At 38.9% G+C, this 21,321-nt stretch overlaps 2 protein-coding genes across 2 annotated transcripts in view; both read right to left on the reverse strand.

Moving 5' to 3' along the window:
- Position 1: 1 nt before the first annotated feature.
- il12a (interleukin 12a) lies at positions 2-1,890 on the reverse strand. The gene is made up of 7 exons (XM_063906739.1): positions 1,836-1,890; positions 1,553-1,704; positions 1,376-1,465; positions 1,000-1,041; positions 662-805; positions 536-577; positions 2-367 (listed from the first exon to the last, which is right to left on the reverse strand). The coding sequence occupies exons 1-7, from the start codon at positions 1,852-1,854 to the stop codon at positions 227-229; spliced, it is 630 nt and encodes a 209-aa protein (XP_063762809.1). The 5' UTR covers positions 1,855-1,890; the 3' UTR covers positions 2-226.
- Positions 1,891-4,206: 2,316 nt separating this feature from the next.
- The window catches only part of schip1 (schwannomin interacting protein 1), a 182,317-nt gene continuing 165,202 nt past the window's right edge, over positions 4,207-21,321 (reverse strand). The window contains exons 10-15 of the mRNA XM_063906737.1: positions 13,588-13,706; positions 11,909-12,026; positions 11,073-11,270; positions 6,517-6,640; positions 5,484-5,577; positions 4,207-5,048 (exon numbers count right to left, since the gene is read on the reverse strand). Of these exons, the coding sequence (XP_063762807.1) occupies positions 4,997-5,048; positions 5,484-5,577; positions 6,517-6,640; positions 11,073-11,270; positions 11,909-12,026; positions 13,588-13,706 (705 nt within the window). The 3' untranslated portion in view covers positions 4,207-4,996. The remainder of the gene's footprint in view (positions 5,049-5,483; positions 5,578-6,516; positions 6,641-11,072; positions 11,271-11,908; positions 12,027-13,587; positions 13,707-21,321) is intronic.

Raw genomic sequence — 21,321 nt, forward strand, 5'->3', positions numbered from 1 at the left:
GTTTACATGTCATCAGTTTTTATTTGCAAAGATTCACTTCCATTTTATGTACTTCGTAAAAAAAAAAATACTAAGAATAAATAACATATAACATCACAGGCCACCAAATAAATAAATACATAAATAAATAAATATAATAAATAAATTATTTAAATAAATATTGTTATGTGGTGAAAAGGCTACTTGGGTGGAAGTTGCAAATGATAGGGATGAGGCTGCAGGATGTTTACTTCCTGTGGTGTCCTGAGGAAATGTAGCCCAAAGCTCTGTTGATGGTGATGGCTCGGAGCCTGAAGCCCCTCAGAAGTTTAAGCATCTCCTGTCGGTTATCGAATGAGTTTTCTACCCAGATATTTGCAGGAACCTTCTAATAGACAGAAAAGAGGTAAACAACATGAAATTAAAAAAGAAAAAGTTTCAGCGTGTAATTGCAAAATGTTAACAAGAATTAGTCTTGTATCAGTTTTCCTCTTCAATACTGTAGGTAATGAAGATTAAATAAGGAACTATCAAAGAAGTAGGAAGAGAAAAATACCTCTGGAATGTTGTTCTCTCCATTTGGCGTCAGGGAGCAGCTCTGTAAAAATGAAAATATGTTTAAGGCGACTTTAAAATGTTATTCCGCAGGAGATTTTCTCCCACACATGCATGATTAACGCACCTTCCTCAGGTTCTGTATTATTTCCAGAGTTGACTTAAGAAGTGGTTCTTCCATTTCACGCATTCTGAGTTTTGAGTTGATGTAGGACTGAATAACAGCAGAATAGTGGGCCAAGTCCTTCATGATGTTCATTAGACATTCACTCTGTTAAGTCAAAAAGGTAAAAAAATGACACATTAATTATTAGTCTGCTTTATAACGAAGTAAGGAGGATAAGTGATTAAATGTATATTGGAAAAAAATCGAATTCTTATGTTTAAAATGGCAGAAATAACAATTGTAAAACTTCAGTTAAGTAACATTGGATTTCTACATTATAATTGTGTAGAAAAGCATACCTCATTGAAAGTTGAATTTCTTTGCCTCATGCAGGTTGAGTTCTGTGGAGTAAAAACATTTGAACTATAAACAAATTGTTTTAAGTTAGGTTCCCTTAGGATTCATTGGTCCATACATTTGATTATATGAATTGGTCAAAATAAAACACAGTGAAAGCTGAACTGAAATTACGAGGGTCAGTCTGTCTCTAAAAATATGTCCTTATATGTGTATCCTATTTTAGAAACATTTTAAAAACACATACAAATCATTGGGATTTTTATTTTTCACCTTACACAGATATCATGAGTAAGTCAAAGAAAAAGTTGTTTTTTACTTGTTATAATGATTTTGATTATTAACAATGTATATCAATGATATTTGAACAAGGCTCACCTGAGTCAGAGTGGGTGCGCAGGCCAGTACTGTCTCAGCTTGACTGCTAACCACCGTTGTATTTGTGGTAATGTGATGCCACAAATCACTCTGTCAAATAAAACAAGCGTAACGAAGTGTGTGAAAGACTAACAGAAAGAAACATATTAACTATATGATACCATCAATTGTACTCACATTGCTGAGGAGTCCTGTGATATTCTGGAGGAGATCCCTAAAGATCAATGAGCAGTCTGCACTCTTTTCTGCGCTCAGACCTGTGCGCAGCGGGAGTCCAGTGGATGTGCGCCAGCTCAAAGTCAGCAGCAGTAGCAAACAGCTGGCGGAGTCTGAATGGCAAGAGAATAATAAACATCAACACACGACTCTTATCGGTTTACAAAAGAATAGCATGATCAAATAGTAGAAACTTGGAATATATTCTCATATGTTAAGTCTTTTTTCGGGCTTGCTGACTTACAGAAATTACCAAATGCCATATTTCTGATCAGATAAATAACTGTGCTTAAGTCAGGTGAATCAGTCTCAAGTGTGCTGCTGCCTTCTGATGTGATTGTGTTTATATACATATAAACTGGGGGATTCCCTGACACAGCGCTGCAGGAGGAAAAGAAAACCAAAACGTCATATGTAATTTCCTCCTTGAACTCTCATCAGACATTTGAAAAAGTAGAAACGGGAAGTTGCATTGTTTGATTCAAATGTCTCACTAAGAGAAAGCATCTCCCGGGGGTAAGCTGAAGTGTGATGTAACTGTTTAATCTTAGACACAAGACAATTTACGGTCTTACATGTGAAACTGTTACGCAACTGTACGTGATTTTGTTCTTTTTAGATCTTTATAAAGACATTACTGGGTCTCCTCTCTATCTCTGTGGTAATATAAATAAAATACATGGGATCATCCACTGGGTATAATGGCTCTCTTCTGTGTTGAAAAAGGCTTTTCCACAATAATACTTACACGTTACAATCTATATTTGTAGCTAATTTGACTCAATAAAAGTCTATTTTCATGGCTAGAAATATGAATCACATAAAAATACTAATATAAACATGAATAATCAAAATCCCTCCTACAACTAATACCGTCAGAAATGACTCCTACTACAATTAAAAAAATAATAATACACATCTCTTTTTGTTCAAATTTAGTGCTTCTTCTATTAGATATGATTAGTGTTATCAAAATTCTGCAGTTTCTTTATTTCTAAGTCTTGTTACTGTTTAGTAGCTTCTGTGACCCAGTGAGTCCAAGACAAGCCAATGCATCGCTACTGCACTGGACAAATGGGATACACATCTTTTCATAGGATTTTTCTACATTTCCCATTTATAGGTTTTGATTTCTTTTTAAAAGCTGCACCGTTGTGGGACCCAATAACTACAAAACATTGTAGTACTTCACTGGACAACCGGATTCTGTATCAAGTCATGAAGTCACAGCTTTATTAAAAAGAAACAAGACCTTTCTGTTGACTATTCAACCTGAAACATCAGTGCAGCAGACTTGTTTGCTGTTTTAGTCTTCTGAGAAAATGTAGGCATATTTTGCCAGGTATATGTGAATAATTCATAGTTTATAAAAGTAATTTGAACTTTGTTTAGCAATAATTGAAGTTAATAGTACCAGTAAACTAAAGGGCAGGTAACCACAGTCTCATCAGAATCAGTGTTTCATTTACAAGATGGTATGTTGCAGTATGGTCAGTTAAAGTCAGTGTAGCAGAGGGTTTGTTTGCCTTTTCCTCTGCCATAGTATAGTAGCTTGTCTAATAAAAACGAAATGTGAAAACATCATAGTTTAGTATGACATAAGAATGGTATAAAAATTAATGGTACAACATAAAAACAGTCATAATATATCAGGCCCCAAAAATGTCCTAAATACTCATCACAAAAATCATAAATACAAGTGGAAAAATGTAATTAAAAAAGTTTAAAAAATAGAGTCAAAAAACGACACGGCATACAAACGTTTTGTAGGTTTTCATACATTTAGATGTGTCTGATTAATAGAGCATGTTGGATCTTAAATTGAATGTAATACAAGGTCGTTTGATTTCCTTGCTTAGCTCACACTGAACATTAAACTCAACTTTCATTTAGACTGATATTTTCATGACTGCATCTTGCAAGGTTGTGATGCCCTCATTGTGGGAAAAGACACTTACTTCATCCTCGCTTGTCACACTACCGTTCCAGTTTTCATAGGGAACTGTGGTTTATACTTAAGAAAGGACACTCTCTGAAACCATAGTGGACAGTGAGTGATGTAAAGGAGTTTCCTGGCCTTTTTCTTGCTGCACCAAATCATTCAAAAACTGAAAGTGACTTTAAATGCAGTTTATGATCACTCAGAGGACCCACCGGTAGAGTGGGAGGAATTTCTCAGAAATACATTATTCATATTTTACATAAAGAATAACATTGTATTCAGTACCTAACCTTCAAGACATCATTCATAACATGTTTTCCTTGAACACCAACTGACAATTCATCAATTGTAAGTGCACAAGCTGTCATTTTTCATGTGAAAGGAAAAAAATCCTAATTATGACTCTAAAGGGGTTGTCCAAATTAATATGGAGTATTAAAAGTAACCCAGATGGGAGAGTAAAAGACCAAGAGTGCCATGAAGAGGTAAGACCGAAAAAAGGGAGTTGAGTCATGCTGTGTGTAATGTGCCGTTGTTTTATATTCTCGCTGCAGTTGCGACCACTTATTACACTTCCTATGTTCATCAGAAAGAGGAACCTCCTTTTAAAGGGCAAATTCATTAGTCTGACTGGCAGCAACTTAAATTAAACATACTTCACAACAAACCAATGTATATGAAACAAAGTTTATTCTTTATTTTACATATCTGTACATAAACATTTCTTCCCTCAAATAAAGTTTCTGATTACAGTAGGATGAAAACGATATTAACACACTTATTCATTTAAAATGACTTGTGTCAGAAAATCAACATTCACAAAATGTTGAAGAGCAATTAGAGTGAACGTTACCAAAAGCTACAACTCCACTACAAGGCAGGCATGTTTCCTTACACTCTTTTAGCACCTTCAAATAAACATTTCTCAGTTGAAAACTACCATTTGTGCAGAATAAAAACAGGTCGACTTTGAAATACTTGAAAATTACTGTCCAACTTAAAATGGTCTTGAAGAAGTTAGTTTCTTTTTTTTCTCATGACTGACTTTCTACTTAATTTTTCACTATTATTTTATTTTTTCCCACAATTGTTGCATTTGACAGTTATAATTTAGTGGCGAATGTAGAAAGTTAAAAAGAAACAATAGCAAAGCAAGGCCGATCACTGCACAGGAAGCTGGGGACAGAATCCATGACAACACACAATCAGTTTCCTTTTTCTCCCAGGAAGAGCTCCTCCATCCTTAGCGCTGGGAGAAAACCACAGGTGCTGCTGCTGCAGTGGGTTGGACAGAAAGGTAGACAAGGGGAGATGGGGAAGCAGCAAGGAGCAAAATACTTGGGAAAGCGGGCAGGGTTTGGATCGACACGGGGCCGAGGTGGAATGGCCAGAGGGGAAAAGTCTGGTTGGGAGCGGGAGCTTAGCTTGGTAGGGTGGGGAAGGGTGGAGCAGGGACTGGCATCTTATTTGGATAGGGTCCTCTCAGCCAAATGTTTCTGTTGGCTCTCGGCATGCCTGGAAAAAGAGAGAAAAGGTTATTATGTTTACAGTTATTTAAAGGATACGACTGGTGATGTATTTATTCATTTTGTTGTGAATAAATCCCAAAAGAAAACCCCTAAAAAACAAAGTAAGTGCATTATATCTGCGGCAAAAAATATCTGTAAATAAAGCACTATTTACTTTCGGTTGAGTTACTTTTTGTTGGAGGGATTCTGCAAAAACTTCACACATGAAAGTGCTCACAGGTTTTAAGGGCGACGACTCCGCGTGGGAAAAAAGTGAATTATGCCTTTTTGTGGTTTCATAGGTAGCAGATAAACAGCCTCAAGTAGTGTCACACCCCTTTAGCCCACTCTGCTTACTGATTAACTCAAATTGAGACGAAATATTTTTGCTGTTTCAATTTTCATTACTGCTTAATAAGGTCCTGATTAAATGCCTCATCACCTGGTGAGGTCCTCTATGTCAACCAGCATGGCATCTTGCTCCATGTGTAGTTCATCCCGAATCAGCAGCAACTGTACAAGCTCCTCATTCAGACCTGCAGTGTTAGATAACATGAAGAAGAATATAAACATTACGTCAGTCTACAGACCTATCGTAATGAAAAAGCAGGAAAGTATATGTACAATATGGAAATACTTTAAACATACTACTGTGACGCTTATCAATAGATGGACATTAAAGCCTTTGACCACTAACTCATCTTAGTCCCCCGTTCTTCTACCACAACTGCCATTTCTGTTTTCTATTTTATTTACTTTATTTTTCTATTCTTTTATTTGTCCTAAGTTTTGGTTTGTTCAATTGTTTTCTGTCTGTCCTCACAAAATGGAAAGTTGCCTTGGCTACCTAGAAAGGCACTATATACATTCTATTATTATTATTATTATTATTATTATTATTATTATTATTATTATTATTATTATTATTATTATTATTATTATTATTATTATTATTATTATTATTATATCTGCATGAAACACTACTATACTGCCTTGAATCTCCCACTGCGTGTTGATAAAAACACTCACAAAGCCATAATGATCATTGACAGTCAGACCTCACATATGTGGTTGTTCTCACATCACATGCCTTTCAGCTATTGTTTCTGTCTTTCCAGAAAATATGAAGTACACAAAATACATTTTAAAGGGAAAGTCTGTATGTAGGTAAGAATCAGCTTATGACTTTGGACTCATTGGGGAATTTTGGAGCTGTGTAATGTTAGCTGAAAGATTATTCATCCCTGAGAAGCAGGGTCAATGCTCAGTACAGTGCAGTGACAGTAAATACTCAGAGGGGAAGCTGTGCACTGGTACAATTCTATGAATTGACTAACATAGATACATTTACTTTCACATCCACTTATAAAAGGTAGGGGTCAGTATGCATGTACATGTTTTTCCCCATTTGCTCATATCTGCAATTGAAAGTAGAGGTCAGTCACTTGTTGTATCTGTGTTTGTGGTAAACTCACTCTCAATCTGGGAGTGCAGGTCATTGACTATAACCTGGAGCTGTCCCAGCGTCATATCTCTCAAGTCGGTGGGCTTCAGGCTTCTTTTCATTAGACACTCACTGATGTGAGGCATGTGTGGAAGCTGCCAAAAAATTACACACACAGAAACAGGGGTACGTGAAAAGGAAACGTTAGACATCTTTATGCGCAGGTTAAAACAAGGTTTGTCTACAAAAAACATGTTGGTGCTGTATGACTTGTGTTTCACATATTTATGCAATTCCCTTTAACATTGGTGTTGAATTATGTATTTCATGCAGCAAAAAGACTAATGGATATTTTGTCTTATGAAATAAATAGACATGAATAGATAAGAATACACAAATCAAAAAAACAATTAGTCTGGTGACTATAATAACGAAAAACTGCCAAAGATTCACTGGTTCAAATCTTCAAAAGGGAGGTTTGTTGGATTTTTTCTCTCAAGGAACTGGCACATATATATATATTTCAAAATGTTCTGACATTTTATACTAAACAATTGATCTATACCTCATATCATGTTTGTTATGTCCTTGTTACCCAAGTTAATGCTAGCCTGTTTCCTGTGCTCTGTTCCTGTTTTCCTTCCTGTCTGCCGGCAATCAAAGCCCTGCTTCCTCTTCCTGCCATACCACCCTGCCACTTTCCTCTGCCAGTCATCCCCGCTCATCAACCCATAGCCATCTACATTACTACTGCAGAAAGCTTTATTTGAATCATGTTTTGTGATTTTGGATTGGGTCCACTTAGAAACAATTATTAAAAACATAGGCATGAATTACTAGACTGGCGCTCTACCTGAATCAAAAAGGCAACTCAAATTAAACCATTTTGTTGACTTTTGAGTGTGCTGTGTTAATATATGTGATTAGTTGATTTAAGATTTATAGCTGGGGAATTTGGAAAAAGTCCAGTCTCTTGGCTTCTCCTGATAAAGGAAAGATGAAACAAAAACGAGTATTACTATTTCTTTGTGTTCACAAGTGTTCACAACTCTGCTCAGGGACACTGTAAAGCTGGGGGATTCCAAGTAGAAAGACTTTTTTATAAACAGCACATGAACTTAGTGAATGTGTAAAGCTAAGGCCAGTAGTGATGCTAATCTGTCTCATAGTAAAAGCTGGAGCAAGTTTGAATTAATATCTCATTTTTAAAATTACAATATGATTTCCCCTTTAAACTGGAATGTTGAAAATGTTTGATCCCAGACAAAGGTATGGTGGCAACAAACAGTGAGAAAAATAACACATTACTCCTTATGAGTGAAAATGAAAGGCTAAATGTTGTATTGACTCCAAACTGTGACTTTATTTAACTTTAATTATAATTGATCACATGCTTCTCCTTGCTTTGTGTGTGTCTTAATGAGTCTAATAGACAACATATATGTTCTCAGTCAACTTTGGAGTGTCGCCACAACATGGAATAAAACATCACAACTTGCCATGTGCTTTCTTGGCAGAGAGTTTGCTTGTTGTTTGCCAGGCTCCCGTACGATCAACACGCCTATCCAACCGGTCTACATTCTTTCATTTTCCCTCCCACCTTATTTCCATTATTTGCAAACAGTAGGTAACGAAATGTGCACGCTCTGTGTTTGCATGTGCTACATTGCGGAATTGCATGCATGGGTGTTAAGCTAGATCTTCTCACTATTCTCTCACCCTTTTTTCACTTTCACATTGGCACTGAAGCAACTGTAGCAACTGTACTTAAGTTAGCCTTGTGTCAGTTTCAGTTTCTAGGGACAGGACACCATACACAAGGCAGTTGACCGAGACGCGACAAAGAGATCATTGTGATGGGAGGCTGTAGATGATGTTGGTATTGACTCAACAGGTCAGTCAGCAGGGTCAGTCTCCTGACTGCTGTGTAAGTTTCTGTGATCATTCGTGCAATTTCAAATTACTGAGTGAATCATCAATACCAGCAGAATCTTCAGGAATGACTCAATGTCATATTGAGGAACTGCACCTCTCTGATTGAAGTTGAGAATATCGGTTTTACAGTAGAATCTAGATATTTTCCCCTTTCTTTTCTCAATTACTTTGCTGCTTTTTGTCAGTGACTCTGTGTACACAGGCAAACAGTTGGATGCAGGCTTATTGAGCGGGCCGAATTCCCTTTATTTGCCATTGACAAGCATGATTGGTCTTTATTTTACCCCCACGCCTCTTTGCTGTTCACTTATGAATGATCTTTTTCCTCCTTTTCAACTTGTTTTTGCACGCTGTGGTTGTTATAACACTGCAGATGTCCCCACTGTGGGTATAATTATATTATCAGACGAACTTCAGTATTTAATCAGTTAAATTAAACAAAAGTGGTTTCTAACAATTCTTTTTTATACAATTCAGTTGTCAATGTTTACCACAATAATTCTGGAGCTGGCCACTTTGAAAATGTATCCATCACATAAAGTTATTATTTTAACTATTTATGCATTACTTTTGGGCAAATTATTATTATTGTTCATCTAATTATTTTAATTAACTAATTGTGTATCACTATTTTTGCAAGTTATATCAACTGTAAATTACATAGAGATTATAATTTTAACTGTTTATACAATACTATATATATATACAATAGGCTAACAATTTGAACACTAAAACAGTTAAAAATTGCTACCCTATCTTAACTGAGTATTTGAATAATATATTTATTGTTTTTAGGCAGCTTTTTTCGATATGTCACTCAATTGCTTTCCCACATAGCCTAGGTACTTAGTACCCCTTAGTTAAGAATCAGTGTTCTGGGGAAGCGTTTATCACATGTAACTTTTACAGTTTAATTGATCTCTAGTGCTGAGGTTATGGCAGATGATTGTGTCTTTAATATATCTTATTATTCACTGTCTGTTCAGTCAAGATGTGACAGCATAGTTTTCTGCCTGCAGAGCACTCACTGCTGTGTCCCTAAACACTGAAGTCAATGCTCTCCGGCGTATGAATTATAGATGGACCCAGCCGAGCTGCCCCACTCTGCTCTGAATAAGTAACGCAATTCTGGGCGGAAATATAGTGTGTGTAAATCTGACAGCGTGGGTGTGTGACTGGGTTAGTGTGTGTGCTCCTGAGGAGGCAGTGAGGCAGATAGAATTGAATGAAAAAATTATGAGCAGGGTGGTCATCACCTTCTTTCCTCTAAATGGACCAAGACGAAGTAATTGAGGGGGTGGGGGGACGCTTACTATCATATAATCAAAATATACACATGTGACCTGTTCGGCTCATACAACACTCATATTTACTGAAACTCAACCCACCCATCTATTCTCAACAGAGACGAAACAGAGAGACGCTGAAGAGCAGGAACTTGATGGCAAAACACTGTTGGATTTATTGGGAGTTACGGCCGGAGAACTAACAAGACATTTGCGGTAGACACGAGTTGCCACAGCGGTTGCCAAACCAATTCTGAAGGTCTCACGGATAGGAAGAGGTTTTAACTAGTTCCAAATTGGTAATAAACATTCTCAGAGCAACAGATTAAACAATCTAGGACAATACATCAAAACTTGACATCCCGGTCACACATAAGGTGTCTAACGAAGCATCTGGGCTCAGCCCCAAACAATAAAACCAATCTAAGAACAGGTGTGAGAGTGTACCCACTGTGGGGACAAGGCTGCGGAAACTCGGGCTGCCCCTCCTTAATGACGATAACAGCACCTGCAAGGCCGTTAGCCTATGCCAGAGGAGGACAGAGAGGAAGGAGACAACTGGCTAACTTGAAAACAAGCAGTACACAAGCAGCTGTGAGGAGACCAATGGTCCGTGTGTGAAGAGGTCACAGGACTGAGCGAAAGGTTACAAGCTTACACAAAATATTCCCTACGACCTACAGTAAGGGTTTTGGTTTTATACTATGGTTTTGCTTTAAACCATCATCTGTAACATTAGAGGTGTTAGAAAACAACAATGGAAAATTCAAAGTACTCCACCAGAAACCAAAAATCACTCTTCTCTCTAGCAACTCAAGAGAACAAAAAGGATTGGAAGATGAAAGTCACACGTTCTTTCCCAGCTTGTCACTAACTGGGATTTTTGATTAAAACAGATAGCTCTGTGCCTAAAACCAATGAGAGCTATAAGAAAGAATCAAATCAGTAAAGATAAAATCTTAACATGAGCTGAAAGATGCTAAGGAAAGGACAGAGCGAATTCTCTGTAAGTTAGTTCATCACTACAACACACTCCTTTCACAAACAAATGATCCATTGTTAATATGAAAAAAATGAGTATAGGTGCTAAAGCAGAACTGAAAGCTTAAAACAGCAAATATGCCTTGGTTATTCTATTACTATATTTATATAAATCAGTGGATTTAATGGTTCCAGTTTTAATATTGCGTTTAGTATTTGCATGCTAACATTATCTCTATAAATATAAATACATGATTTGTGTAATATGTAGGAATATAAGAGTCATATAGAAAATAAGACTAAAATAAGATGTTTTTTTTGGCAAAAGCTTGACTTATTAATCCAAACATTCATGGTCAACGGCAACGTCAAATCTGGTACTGACCAGGTCGGCCACTGGTGATTTCTTGCGGTTCTGTTTCTCCACCTCCACCTGCATCTTTGCCATGGGTTTGGCCATAGCCAGGGCCAGCTTTGCCTCCGCTTGCAGCTTCTTCTGTCGACTAACAAAGTCCATGTCCTCCAGAGACTCAGAGTCGTCCTCTGTGGTGTCCCTGTCCGAGTAGGATGAACTCTGCTTGGACTGCAGGCAGGACAGAGAAGGAAGAGAGGGAAAAAAGTGTGGCAAGGGTGGAATTCAATATGGAGAAGACAATGAAAAAGAAACGAGAAAGAAAAGTAAAGACAAGAAAGACCAGGTCGGAAGATTAATATTAATGTATTCTTTGCATTTTAGTATGTAGATTTCACACACTGACAGGAACATCAGTGATGGGATGTGAGGAGAGCGCAGATGAACATGTAGGGTGATAATAATTCTCCTCTTCTCCCCCTCTTACTGTTAAATGTGTCTCAAGCTGGTGAGAGGTTAATTAGGCCAGTCATCCATGGCCATGGTGAGCGTATTCCAGTTCACCTCTCATTTGCTACTTTTGAATTGGTTAACGGGCCAGAAAACATGAGCAAAGACATTCATATAGCAACCTAAACCACAATCTATCTGTGTGATTCATAATGAATACCTCCATCGTTTTAATGCTTTCATTATTCTAAATCTCACTTTCATACGATCAGATCCATTTCTTGAACTCTTTGACCATTTGTCAGCTCTGTAAATCAAAATTTCAAGATTTAAGTATTTCTTTTGAATCTTGAATTTTACATAAATGCTATCAAAACTCTGTGTAGGCTTCAAAGTGCACAAATGGCCACGGTGCATACCATGGGGGACAGAGGTGTGTCCAGACTGGTCTCTGTCTTGCTGTCATCAGCATCGCTGTCCTTGTCGCTGCCGCTGTCGTTGACAAAACAGATCTGTAGGTTCATCCCACTCTGAAGCCTGCAGGAAGAGATGTTGATATTAGCATAAATGCAGATAAGAGTCAAGTCAGGTCACAGTGGGCTCATTCTGCAGTAATCGACTCGGACCAGGGCCAATACAGACAGCAATGTTCACAGCTCAGCAGCTATTACAAATGACCTGTGATGAGTTCAACAAAGTGCTTTGCCTCAATAAACGATTTAGAGTATGCAAAGTGAACTGTGTACTCTTTGAAATGTGTTAAAGAGAGAAAAAGTGAAAATAAAAAAATAAGAAAAATGGAGAAAAACCTGACAGACGCAAGCTGCCTTCACCAGCAGAGCAAAGTGCTGGCTGATGATAGAATAAAGGAGGCCCTTCGTTTTTAATCATCTCCCCTCTTTCTTCAATAAAGATCGATCCAGGAAGCCTCCGGTAGGTCTGATCCAATCTGCCTGGGACCGGTGGGGGTGTTTTTGTTCCACGAAGCAGCAGAATATCACTAAGTGTAGACCCAGCCCACTGTGGATCAATAATCTGCTTATTCAATGCAGTAATTACAAGCAGAGCTGATTGATTACACAGCATCCAATCAATCCTCATTAAAATAGGGCCTGAATTTTTTGGGGGAAGAAGCAAACCACCAAAACGAAATTATTGCATATATCAGCGATATTATGGCCAATATGCTATCCGTAAGTATAAGAACCTGCAAACATAAATCCTAAAGAAAATTGTTACATTATTTCTGTTGGGCTTTTTGCCTTTATCAATATCTGAAGATAGACAGAAAAGGACGAGGGGGAAAGGGGACTCGGTCTTGGTACATAGGGGTCCCCTCTACCAGTTATGCTGCCAGTGTGCCATTAACTATAATATACTATAGACTATACTATAACTCTTTTACTATAATTGTGTCACTCAGTACAGATATTGGTATGAGGCAATTTTTTCTACAACCACACTCAAAAATCCAGAATCAGATGGGCTCTGATACAGTGTGACGTGGCCACCACAGACAAGCATACCACAAATTACTGTCATCTTACTATTTCCATATACTCATCAATGTGGCTCTAATCATCAGTATCAGTCATACCAGCACTATTGAGGAATCCACGTGATTCAAATCACAGGAATACAAAGAGCACTGGAGTGTTTACAGAACGTCTAGTTCCAGTAACTAACAGTGTAGGAGGTGATATTAGCGTCTTTGTGTGTGTGTATGTGTGTGTGTGTGTGTGTGTGTGTGTGTGTTTTGAGAAGTGAAAGCTTCATAGGCTGTCTGTTTGTGGCTCACTCACACTTCACAATTCCTCTCTGCTTCCTGTCATTCTCTTCCTCAATGTGTGTTCTTTCTTTACTGGTACACAGTTAATCATTCCAAGAGCCATACCCTACAGGTTGTGTTTTTTTATTTATTTTTTATTTTTTTGTATACTGCTGAAATTCTTTGACACTAAAATACTGCTCTTTACTCTGTGGTGGATCCCCTTTCATGGCATCCTTCGTCAGACAGAGATCTGACCACAAAAAAGGCCTGAAAACCACCAACCACAGTTTTTGTTTCAAGAAATAAGTCATATGTTAGACGTCTTACCGTGAGGACAGGCTGGGTTTGCCGCTCTTGCTGCAGCTGGTGTAGATGCCCGGCCCATCGTCGAAGAAACTGCCAAGGGCCAACTTCTGCCTGATTGACTCCCTCTCATTCTTTTGGGCCTGCAACAAAACATTGACAAGATAAGGTTACTCCTTAGAAGTCTTTATGATCACCTTTAACAATAAGGTTAGGGTGGTAGGGATTACAGTAGTTATCTTTCTCAAACATTCTTAAGCTTATGGTTGTTGCCATGGCACCTCAAACCACGGTACTTATGTATAGTTTACTAGCTGTATGCAAAAATAGAAGCTAATGCAAACACATTCTGACAGTCCAAATCTCGCGTGTCAGTATATTAATAACAGCAGCCTGCTCTTCATTTACAGAAAGAGCTACAGTGTCACCCTAACAAGCTCTTTAACAAAGTGTGGAGTCAGCTGGAATACTGAAAAAATGAAATGAAATATCTGAGTAGGGATCACTACAAGTTTATGTTACTAAAAGTCACAAGCAGGTGGTGCTGTTGTCTCAAAAAACAACCAGTGACTGCTTTAATACCGCACACACAAACACACAAGCACACACAAAAAGGAGGTCTTCTAGTCTACATATTGGTAAACTCCAGAGAGGAACCGTTTCACACATGCTTGAATCTGCAAGAATCCCAAAGTTACACAATTCCACAGTCGCTCTCGCTTGGCTTCCTCCCAATCCTGAATTCCTAACTTATGGCAGCTTCAGCTTTGGCAGCACTTCACACACGCTCACACACACCAGTGCCCATAGGATGTCTGTGCTGATAGCAGGTAAACACATCCAACTGAGGAGCAAACAAATAACAAACGACTCAGACTGTTTCTAATCAAATAGGAATGGGAGTTACATTCTCTGAGGCACTTTCCATACATGCTTCTGCTGAACACAAGCATTCGAAATTAACATGACTTGGTAGGACTTTTTGATAAAAAGTCAGACACTCAGTCAGTCTAAACACTGCTCTTGTCATCAGAAATCACGAGTCCTGAAGGACAGAAAATGAGAAGTTTAAGAAGAGAAAAATGTATGTGATTGCAGAGTTTGTTTTGCAGGGTTGGTTTTGAAGGTTTAAAAATACCGTGCATTTACAACATTGCACTATATCCATTGAAAATTCAACTTGGTTGATATATATATAATATAATATATTGTGACACCTTAGAGGGCCTTTCCTCCCAAGGCTGGGATCTAGTAGTTTCAATACTTTAGGATTGAACGTTTTAAAAGTTTATCAGTGGTGTATGAGGGTTAAGAAGTAAACCATGTTACACAAAACCCATGGCCAGGTATCTCAATTCCCTTTGTCTCCCCCCTAACCCCATAGTTTTCATTTCTATCTCTACTTTCACAAAAACAGAGATATCGAGGTGAGAAGTGGTTGATCAATCCTTTCTCTAAAAAATGTGTTTCTTTTCAGTTACGGCCCCTCAACCCTTGCTCCCACATTCATCATCGTTTCTTTCTTCACTACCTCTCTTGCTCATTTTTTATCCTCCTGATTAAACCTCCCCAGTCGTTCTCTATCTTCCTCATTATCCCAAACTCCACACTTTTCCTTCCATCTCCACTTCTTTCCATCGCCTAAGGCCTTTCCTATTCTTCTATCTCTCTGCTGTGCGTTTTGTTCTTCCCTCTTGCTTATTACCACCGCAGCTCTCTCCCACTCGTTTTCTCAACTCCTTCGCTCCCTCTTTCCTTCTCTCCCTGTGTGTCTCTCCTGAGTGCAGGCGTTGGTGAGAGTGTCTCCACCAAGGACAAATTAACATAATCCCACTCCACACAAGAGCCCGCAAGACACACTTGGCACTGCCAGCACACACACTGGCACTGGACAGGACCTGGCACTGGTGCTATGTGTGTGTGTATGTGTGTTTGCTTGAAAGATAGCCTATTGAGTCAACATGAACACACTTGAGGATTTCTATTAATTGCTTCAAAAGCTCAACAGCAGCCTGAATGGTACAGTGCAGACACACATGTACGTACGCGTACATAACTCAACCTCACGTTACTCCACAGATCAGCTGCTCCGAGAAACAACAGGTTCACTGGGAATTGTTCACAGTTTACTCCGGTGAGTGCTGAGAAAAAAACCAAAATGAGCAAAATACGAGGTGGAAGACATTCAGGAAGACTCGGGGGTGTTTTGCCTCAGAATGCTGCAAATGGCCTCATAACAAACTTTACAGCTCGACAAATGAATGCAAATGAATGCAAGACCACACACACACACACACACACACACACACACACACACACACACACACACACACACACACACACACACACACACACACACACACACACACACACACACACACACACACACACACACACACCCACACACACACACACAGACTACAGCTTCAGCCGATGACTGGAACTTGTTGATTTACTTCCGAACAGGTCATAGGTTCAATAGCTTAAAGGTGATTTGAACTGCAATCACAAAATCCATGAACACAAGGAGATAGTCTAGCATTTTACATCAAATGATATAATTGAGACTTGTTATACATAAAATATAAATATGAAGCAGAACACACAGAAGATGCTGCTACAGTGATTCACAATAAACAATATTTTCATTCACTGCCCCTTGTTATACCAACATCCAGAACCAAAAATTACTTTTTTAAAGGTCACAAAAAAAGAAAGCAGCTATTTCTCATATTGGTGAAGCAATGATTTGGTGTTTTAGAAAGATTATCAATAATGCATCTATGATCAAAATAATTGCCAATTTATTTTCTAATGAGGATGTATTGTCACATGTGAAATCTACGGGAATACTTCACATTCTCATTAAAAAGGAGGAATAAAGCACTGCTGGTCAGAAGTTACCATTGGTCTGCAGTTGTATTTGTTTTCAGGACACCAACTATGCATCCGACACCTGCCTGACAAACCAACATCCTATCTTTGTATTGACATCATCTGTTATACGGTATGTTTGTGTTGTGTGCTTGTTTTTGTGTCTGGGTGGGCTGTGTGTCGTAAAACAGTCATCATGGAAGCCCAATAAACCATTTACAAAGGTGTGGAATGAGTCACTGAGCGTCGGATGTGTGAGATGGGTAGGATACAGATGGTCCTGCCTTTTATTTATATTTCTGTCTTCTTGTCATTCTAAATTATATTGGCTATTATGTAAATCTCAGGGTACTACCTTGGAAGTAAAATAAATTAATTATCAGAGTCTCTTTAAGCAGGAAGCAAACAACTCCTGTCATGTTCACAGTTCCCACATGTGTGCTCCCCATCCAGGTGTGCCTTTTATTCAATTTTAGTTCAGTGTGAATGAAATGCAAAGCTTGTATTTTATGAACAGAAATAAGAAACGTTTGCCCCTTCGATTGGCTCACTTGCTTAAACTGACATGAATATGACGTTATTGTAACCGTTTTAGCACTTTGGTAAGTTTTCTCATAAGAGCTTCTTATAAAACAGTATCAAATCATGAGGTTGCAAATCAAGTTTCCACATGGACTTGGAAATTGCAGGATCCATTGCATTAACATTGCATGTGGGAAGTGGAATAGCGAGAGAGAGACAGAATGAGTGACAGTCCTAACCACCGCCCTCATTTCCTGTCCTTGAGCGCTAGAGCCTCACCGTCCAAATTAGATTGGAGGGAACACAATTGGGGTAATTTGTGTTTTTCCTAAAATTCACTAAGCAATTTCCTCTGTTGGAAAACCCTCATTGAAAAAGACATTTTTTTCCTCCACTCTGCAATACAACCATTCATCCACAGACCTAGAGGGTGCTTGTTTTGAGCCCTGACATTTTCCCTGAAAAAACATTATAAGACAAGGGAGATGGAGTTAATTATCTGTGCTAACACATAGCATCTTCTACTAAAATGCTGGCCCTTGTGGCCAAAATTATTTAGTGGTCCGAGATCTGATCTCTGTTTGCCTACGGATTTCTGTCCTTTTCCAAAATATCAGATCCTCCTCATCTATTAATACGTCTTCCTCCATTTTCCCTCTCTTTTCACAATGAAGGCTTTTCCCTTGCTCATACCTCATTCCATGTTGAACACAGGAACCAACTGTTCTCTGTGAACCGACACACATGCCCACATGCACACACAAATACCAAATTGTGTATATCAGGGATATGTGTCTATTAAAGTGGAGCAAGAGTGATATGCGCATGTGAGTTTGCAAGAAATTGGAAGGCTACACTGATATGTTTTTCAGGCCCGACAGTGAGCTGCCGCTGAGCTCACAGCTCTCCAAACAGATACAAGGTCACAGTGTCTCCTGTGCGTGCGTGCGTGTGTGTGTGTGTGTGAGAGATAGACAGAGTGTGTATAGACTGTGCTGAATAGCTTCACAGCTCACACAAATGTTCTTGCAGGCTTGGGTTGGATTAAAATTGCATCTTTGCGTACATATTTATAAACGTATAGTTGAAAGTCAAACTCTCTTCTATTTAAACAAATTGTTGCACAGTTTTGAAAATACACACATTTATGATCTTTCCTTGATTAAAACAAGACCGATTTCATAACCCTTAAAGCTAAATATGTAGCTACAGACAGTTATAGGTGAACTTGGAAAAGCTGGAAGCAGGGGGGAAATGTTCAATATTCCTTCAGAAAATGCAGGCTCAAAGTCCACATCCTGTGTGTGAGACCTTCTCTTTCCGTGCTATCTGAGACCTGTCTGTCTAGGCAGTGCAACATTCCATTCCAGATAAGGGACCTTACCCCTGACCGCTCATATGGTTCAGCCTCAGGTCAGTTCCAGGCTGTTCCTGCCATTCAAATCGGAAGACAAAAACTCAGCAAGTGGTGGAAGGCTGTATACGAGTGTGTGTGATGATGGTGGTAAAAGAGGTGGGGGAGGGTTTTAGTGGAATAAAAAATAAAGGGGGAGAATGACAAAGGGAGGGAGGAGAGATGAGGAGCATGAAGTGGGTTTAGACAAGACAATGGATCTCCAAGTGACATTTGAGCTTCTCGGTGTGAGAACACCAGACTATGGATTTGTGGGAAAAGATTCAGCGGTAGCTGTTTTTTCTCCCAAAGACTGCAGCAGATTTGAGGCTAAAAGCCTGGTTACTCACGCCATTATGTCATAGCTTTGCCCCAAATATTGAACCACTTTAATACCCAAACTTCTAGCATTACGTCATTCTTTGAGCTGTGTTGAATAAGTACACACAGCACACAGAACCCTTGTAATGTAATATTGATAAATACGCTTTTTCGCTCTTTTGCCAAGATTTAGATGAAAATATCGATAATGCTCTCATACCTTTAGAAGCAAATTAGCTTAGTTATGCCTAAAGACTGGGAACAGAGGGAACCAACTAAAAGACCTCTGGCAAAAAATAAAAAAATCTGCATTGGCTTTGAGCAAAGCTAGCTGTTTCCCCCAGCTTTGAGTCTTTCCGAAAGCTCAGGTAACCTGCTGCTGGCTGTAACTTCATATCAAAGACACGAGAGTAGTATCCAGCTTCTAATCTTAGTCTATGAAAGACATTTTGAACATAAAGTAGATTTATATGTGGTCACATACTTGGCAGACACTGTCCAAACCATCAAATTAAACATAGTTACATGCAAGACCAAAACTATTTCACATCCATTGACCACATTGGTTTTTCCAGTAGCCCTCAGTATGCATTAGTTTCAATGAATGGATTTATAAACCACAACATGGCCCTTTACCTCTTTGTAGTCATCATTGAGGAAGAGGCTTGATGTTTGCCTGATGACATCATCCACTCCACCAAATTCATCCATATTATCCAGCGCCTCCCTCATCCTCCCTCCCTCCTTGTCTTCCTGTCTTTTCCTCTCTACTCCCCGTCAGTAGGTTAGTCCAACTCTTGAGGTGGATCCCAGTCAGTATGCATCATATTCTCAGCCAACTCACCTCTGCCATGGTATGACAACACAACATTTTAAAGGAAACTCTACTACTCTGTGGGCGGCTTCTCCTTGTCTTTCTCTTACATGTTGTGACACCGTTTCTCTCCCACTCCTCAGCACTTCCTGACTACTCCACTCTCTACTCTGCCTCTCCCACAGGACTGTGAAAGCACAATGGTCAGAGGTAAGGCCCCTTTAGACCCTCCCTACCTTCCACCCTCTGGTCAGGGCGGCCTCTCACAGCCAGAGTGAGCAAAAGAGAGGGAGAGGGTGAAACTCACACTGGTGTTTTTTCCCCCCTGTTTTAACGCCCTGACGTGAGGAAAGCAGCTGTTCGCAACCCGTTTGGAAAGAAACACCTCAGCCACGGGATAGCCACAAATGTGTTAGTGTGTGTGTTTAGGGCAATGTACTTGTGTTGAGCCTGCCCATGTGTGTGTGTTTAGATTACTATTGGTATGTCTGGAGCCTCTTCTGGACACTATCTCTCTCTTTCTGTCTATATTTATTCTCCCTCAGTTACACCTAGGACTCTTTTTTTATTTTAAGCTTACCAACCCTCTTATCTACAATGGCTTACAATTCTGTGTATGTTTGTCAAAAGAGAGATTAACTTTAAATGTAGATTAGCCCTACATATTTTAAGCGAAATGAAATGTGAAAATGTGTGGTTTATCTAACAGAGGAGGTAGTGTGGTTCTTTCCTACTAAGGTAAAAATTGTGCACTGTCTGGAATCAAAAGCCAGCCGCCCCACAGCCCCGGCCAGCTAAATAAACCCTAACAGAGCACAATGGACCATTAGTCTGGCTCAGAAACATACTTATACACACAAAGTCACTCACTCAGATATACAGAGATTGCTTGTGCCTTGTATCAGTGACTTACATTTTCAATCTGAGCTCTTTTCGGTGTGTAATGATCTCATCTTACCGAGACGTTATCGACCTGTGACTCATATATTTGTCATAGCCGCCCAGACAGAAAAATTATGTCCACATATGGCTGCAGAATCACACTGCAGGGGAATATGAGTTCACACAAACCATCAACTGATTACACACAAAAATGTGAGAACCTTTTCAATGAAAACTCAAAAATGAACTCATAATTCATATGCACCTAAAGAGAGTATAACATTACTGTGGATTGCAGCTGATGATTTTTCTTGATTGATTTGTATTATATTCAGGCCATTACTGTGCGCCCAGCTTTTATTTATACAAAATTAAACAATAATGCATTTGGTTTATTTTGTTAGATGAAAAAAAAAGTTTGTATTTCTTTAAAGTGCACGATTCATTATGTATTGCAGTGGAAGTGCCATTATTTGGGTAATAAAGTCAGGTATTTTATTGATTAATGCATAATAATCTTGAGTTAAAGGCTAGCTTGTTGCATGGCTGGAATGAAAAATGCAAGTAACTGGAAAGATACCAGTATTTTAATGAAACTGTAGCATAGCATTTAACCCAAACTATATAGAGTGAATTTCAGCATCAATCATCCATTTGATGAGCGAGTCAGAGGATGAAGCATTCTAAATATTCAGAGGTGATCTAACGGGAAGACAAACAAGAGATAACATAGAAAGTCAAGGACATAGAAAGTCAAGGACAACAGGGTTACAAAAGAGTGGATAAGAAAAAGACAAGAGGCAAGAGAACTCCAATGAATACTGATGCACATGAGTCACATTTATCTGTTACTCTGCCGAGAGAGAGAAGCCGAAAATAACAGGCGGGAAGAAATCACACACACACACACACACACACACACACACACACACACACACACACACACACACAC

Source organism: Eleginops maclovinus, chromosome 18 (genome assembly GCF_036324505.1).
Source record: "Eleginops maclovinus isolate JMC-PN-2008 ecotype Puerto Natales chromosome 18, JC_Emac_rtc_rv5, whole genome shotgun sequence".
In the NCBI taxonomy this organism is placed as follows: domain Eukaryota; kingdom Metazoa; phylum Chordata; class Actinopteri; order Perciformes; family Eleginopidae; genus Eleginops; species Eleginops maclovinus.

Bases quoted from the DNA above. Each gene is read 5' to 3' on its own strand.
- il12a (XM_063906739.1), bottom strand. The intron at 1,042-1,375 runs GTGAGCCTTGTT...TTTACTCCACAG, and splicing joins GCGCACCCACTCTGACTCAG to AACTCAACCTGCATGAGGCA. The intron at 578-661 runs GTGCGTTAATCA...TCATTTTTACAG, and splicing joins TAATACAGAACCTGAGGAAG to AGCTGCTCCCTGACGCCAAA.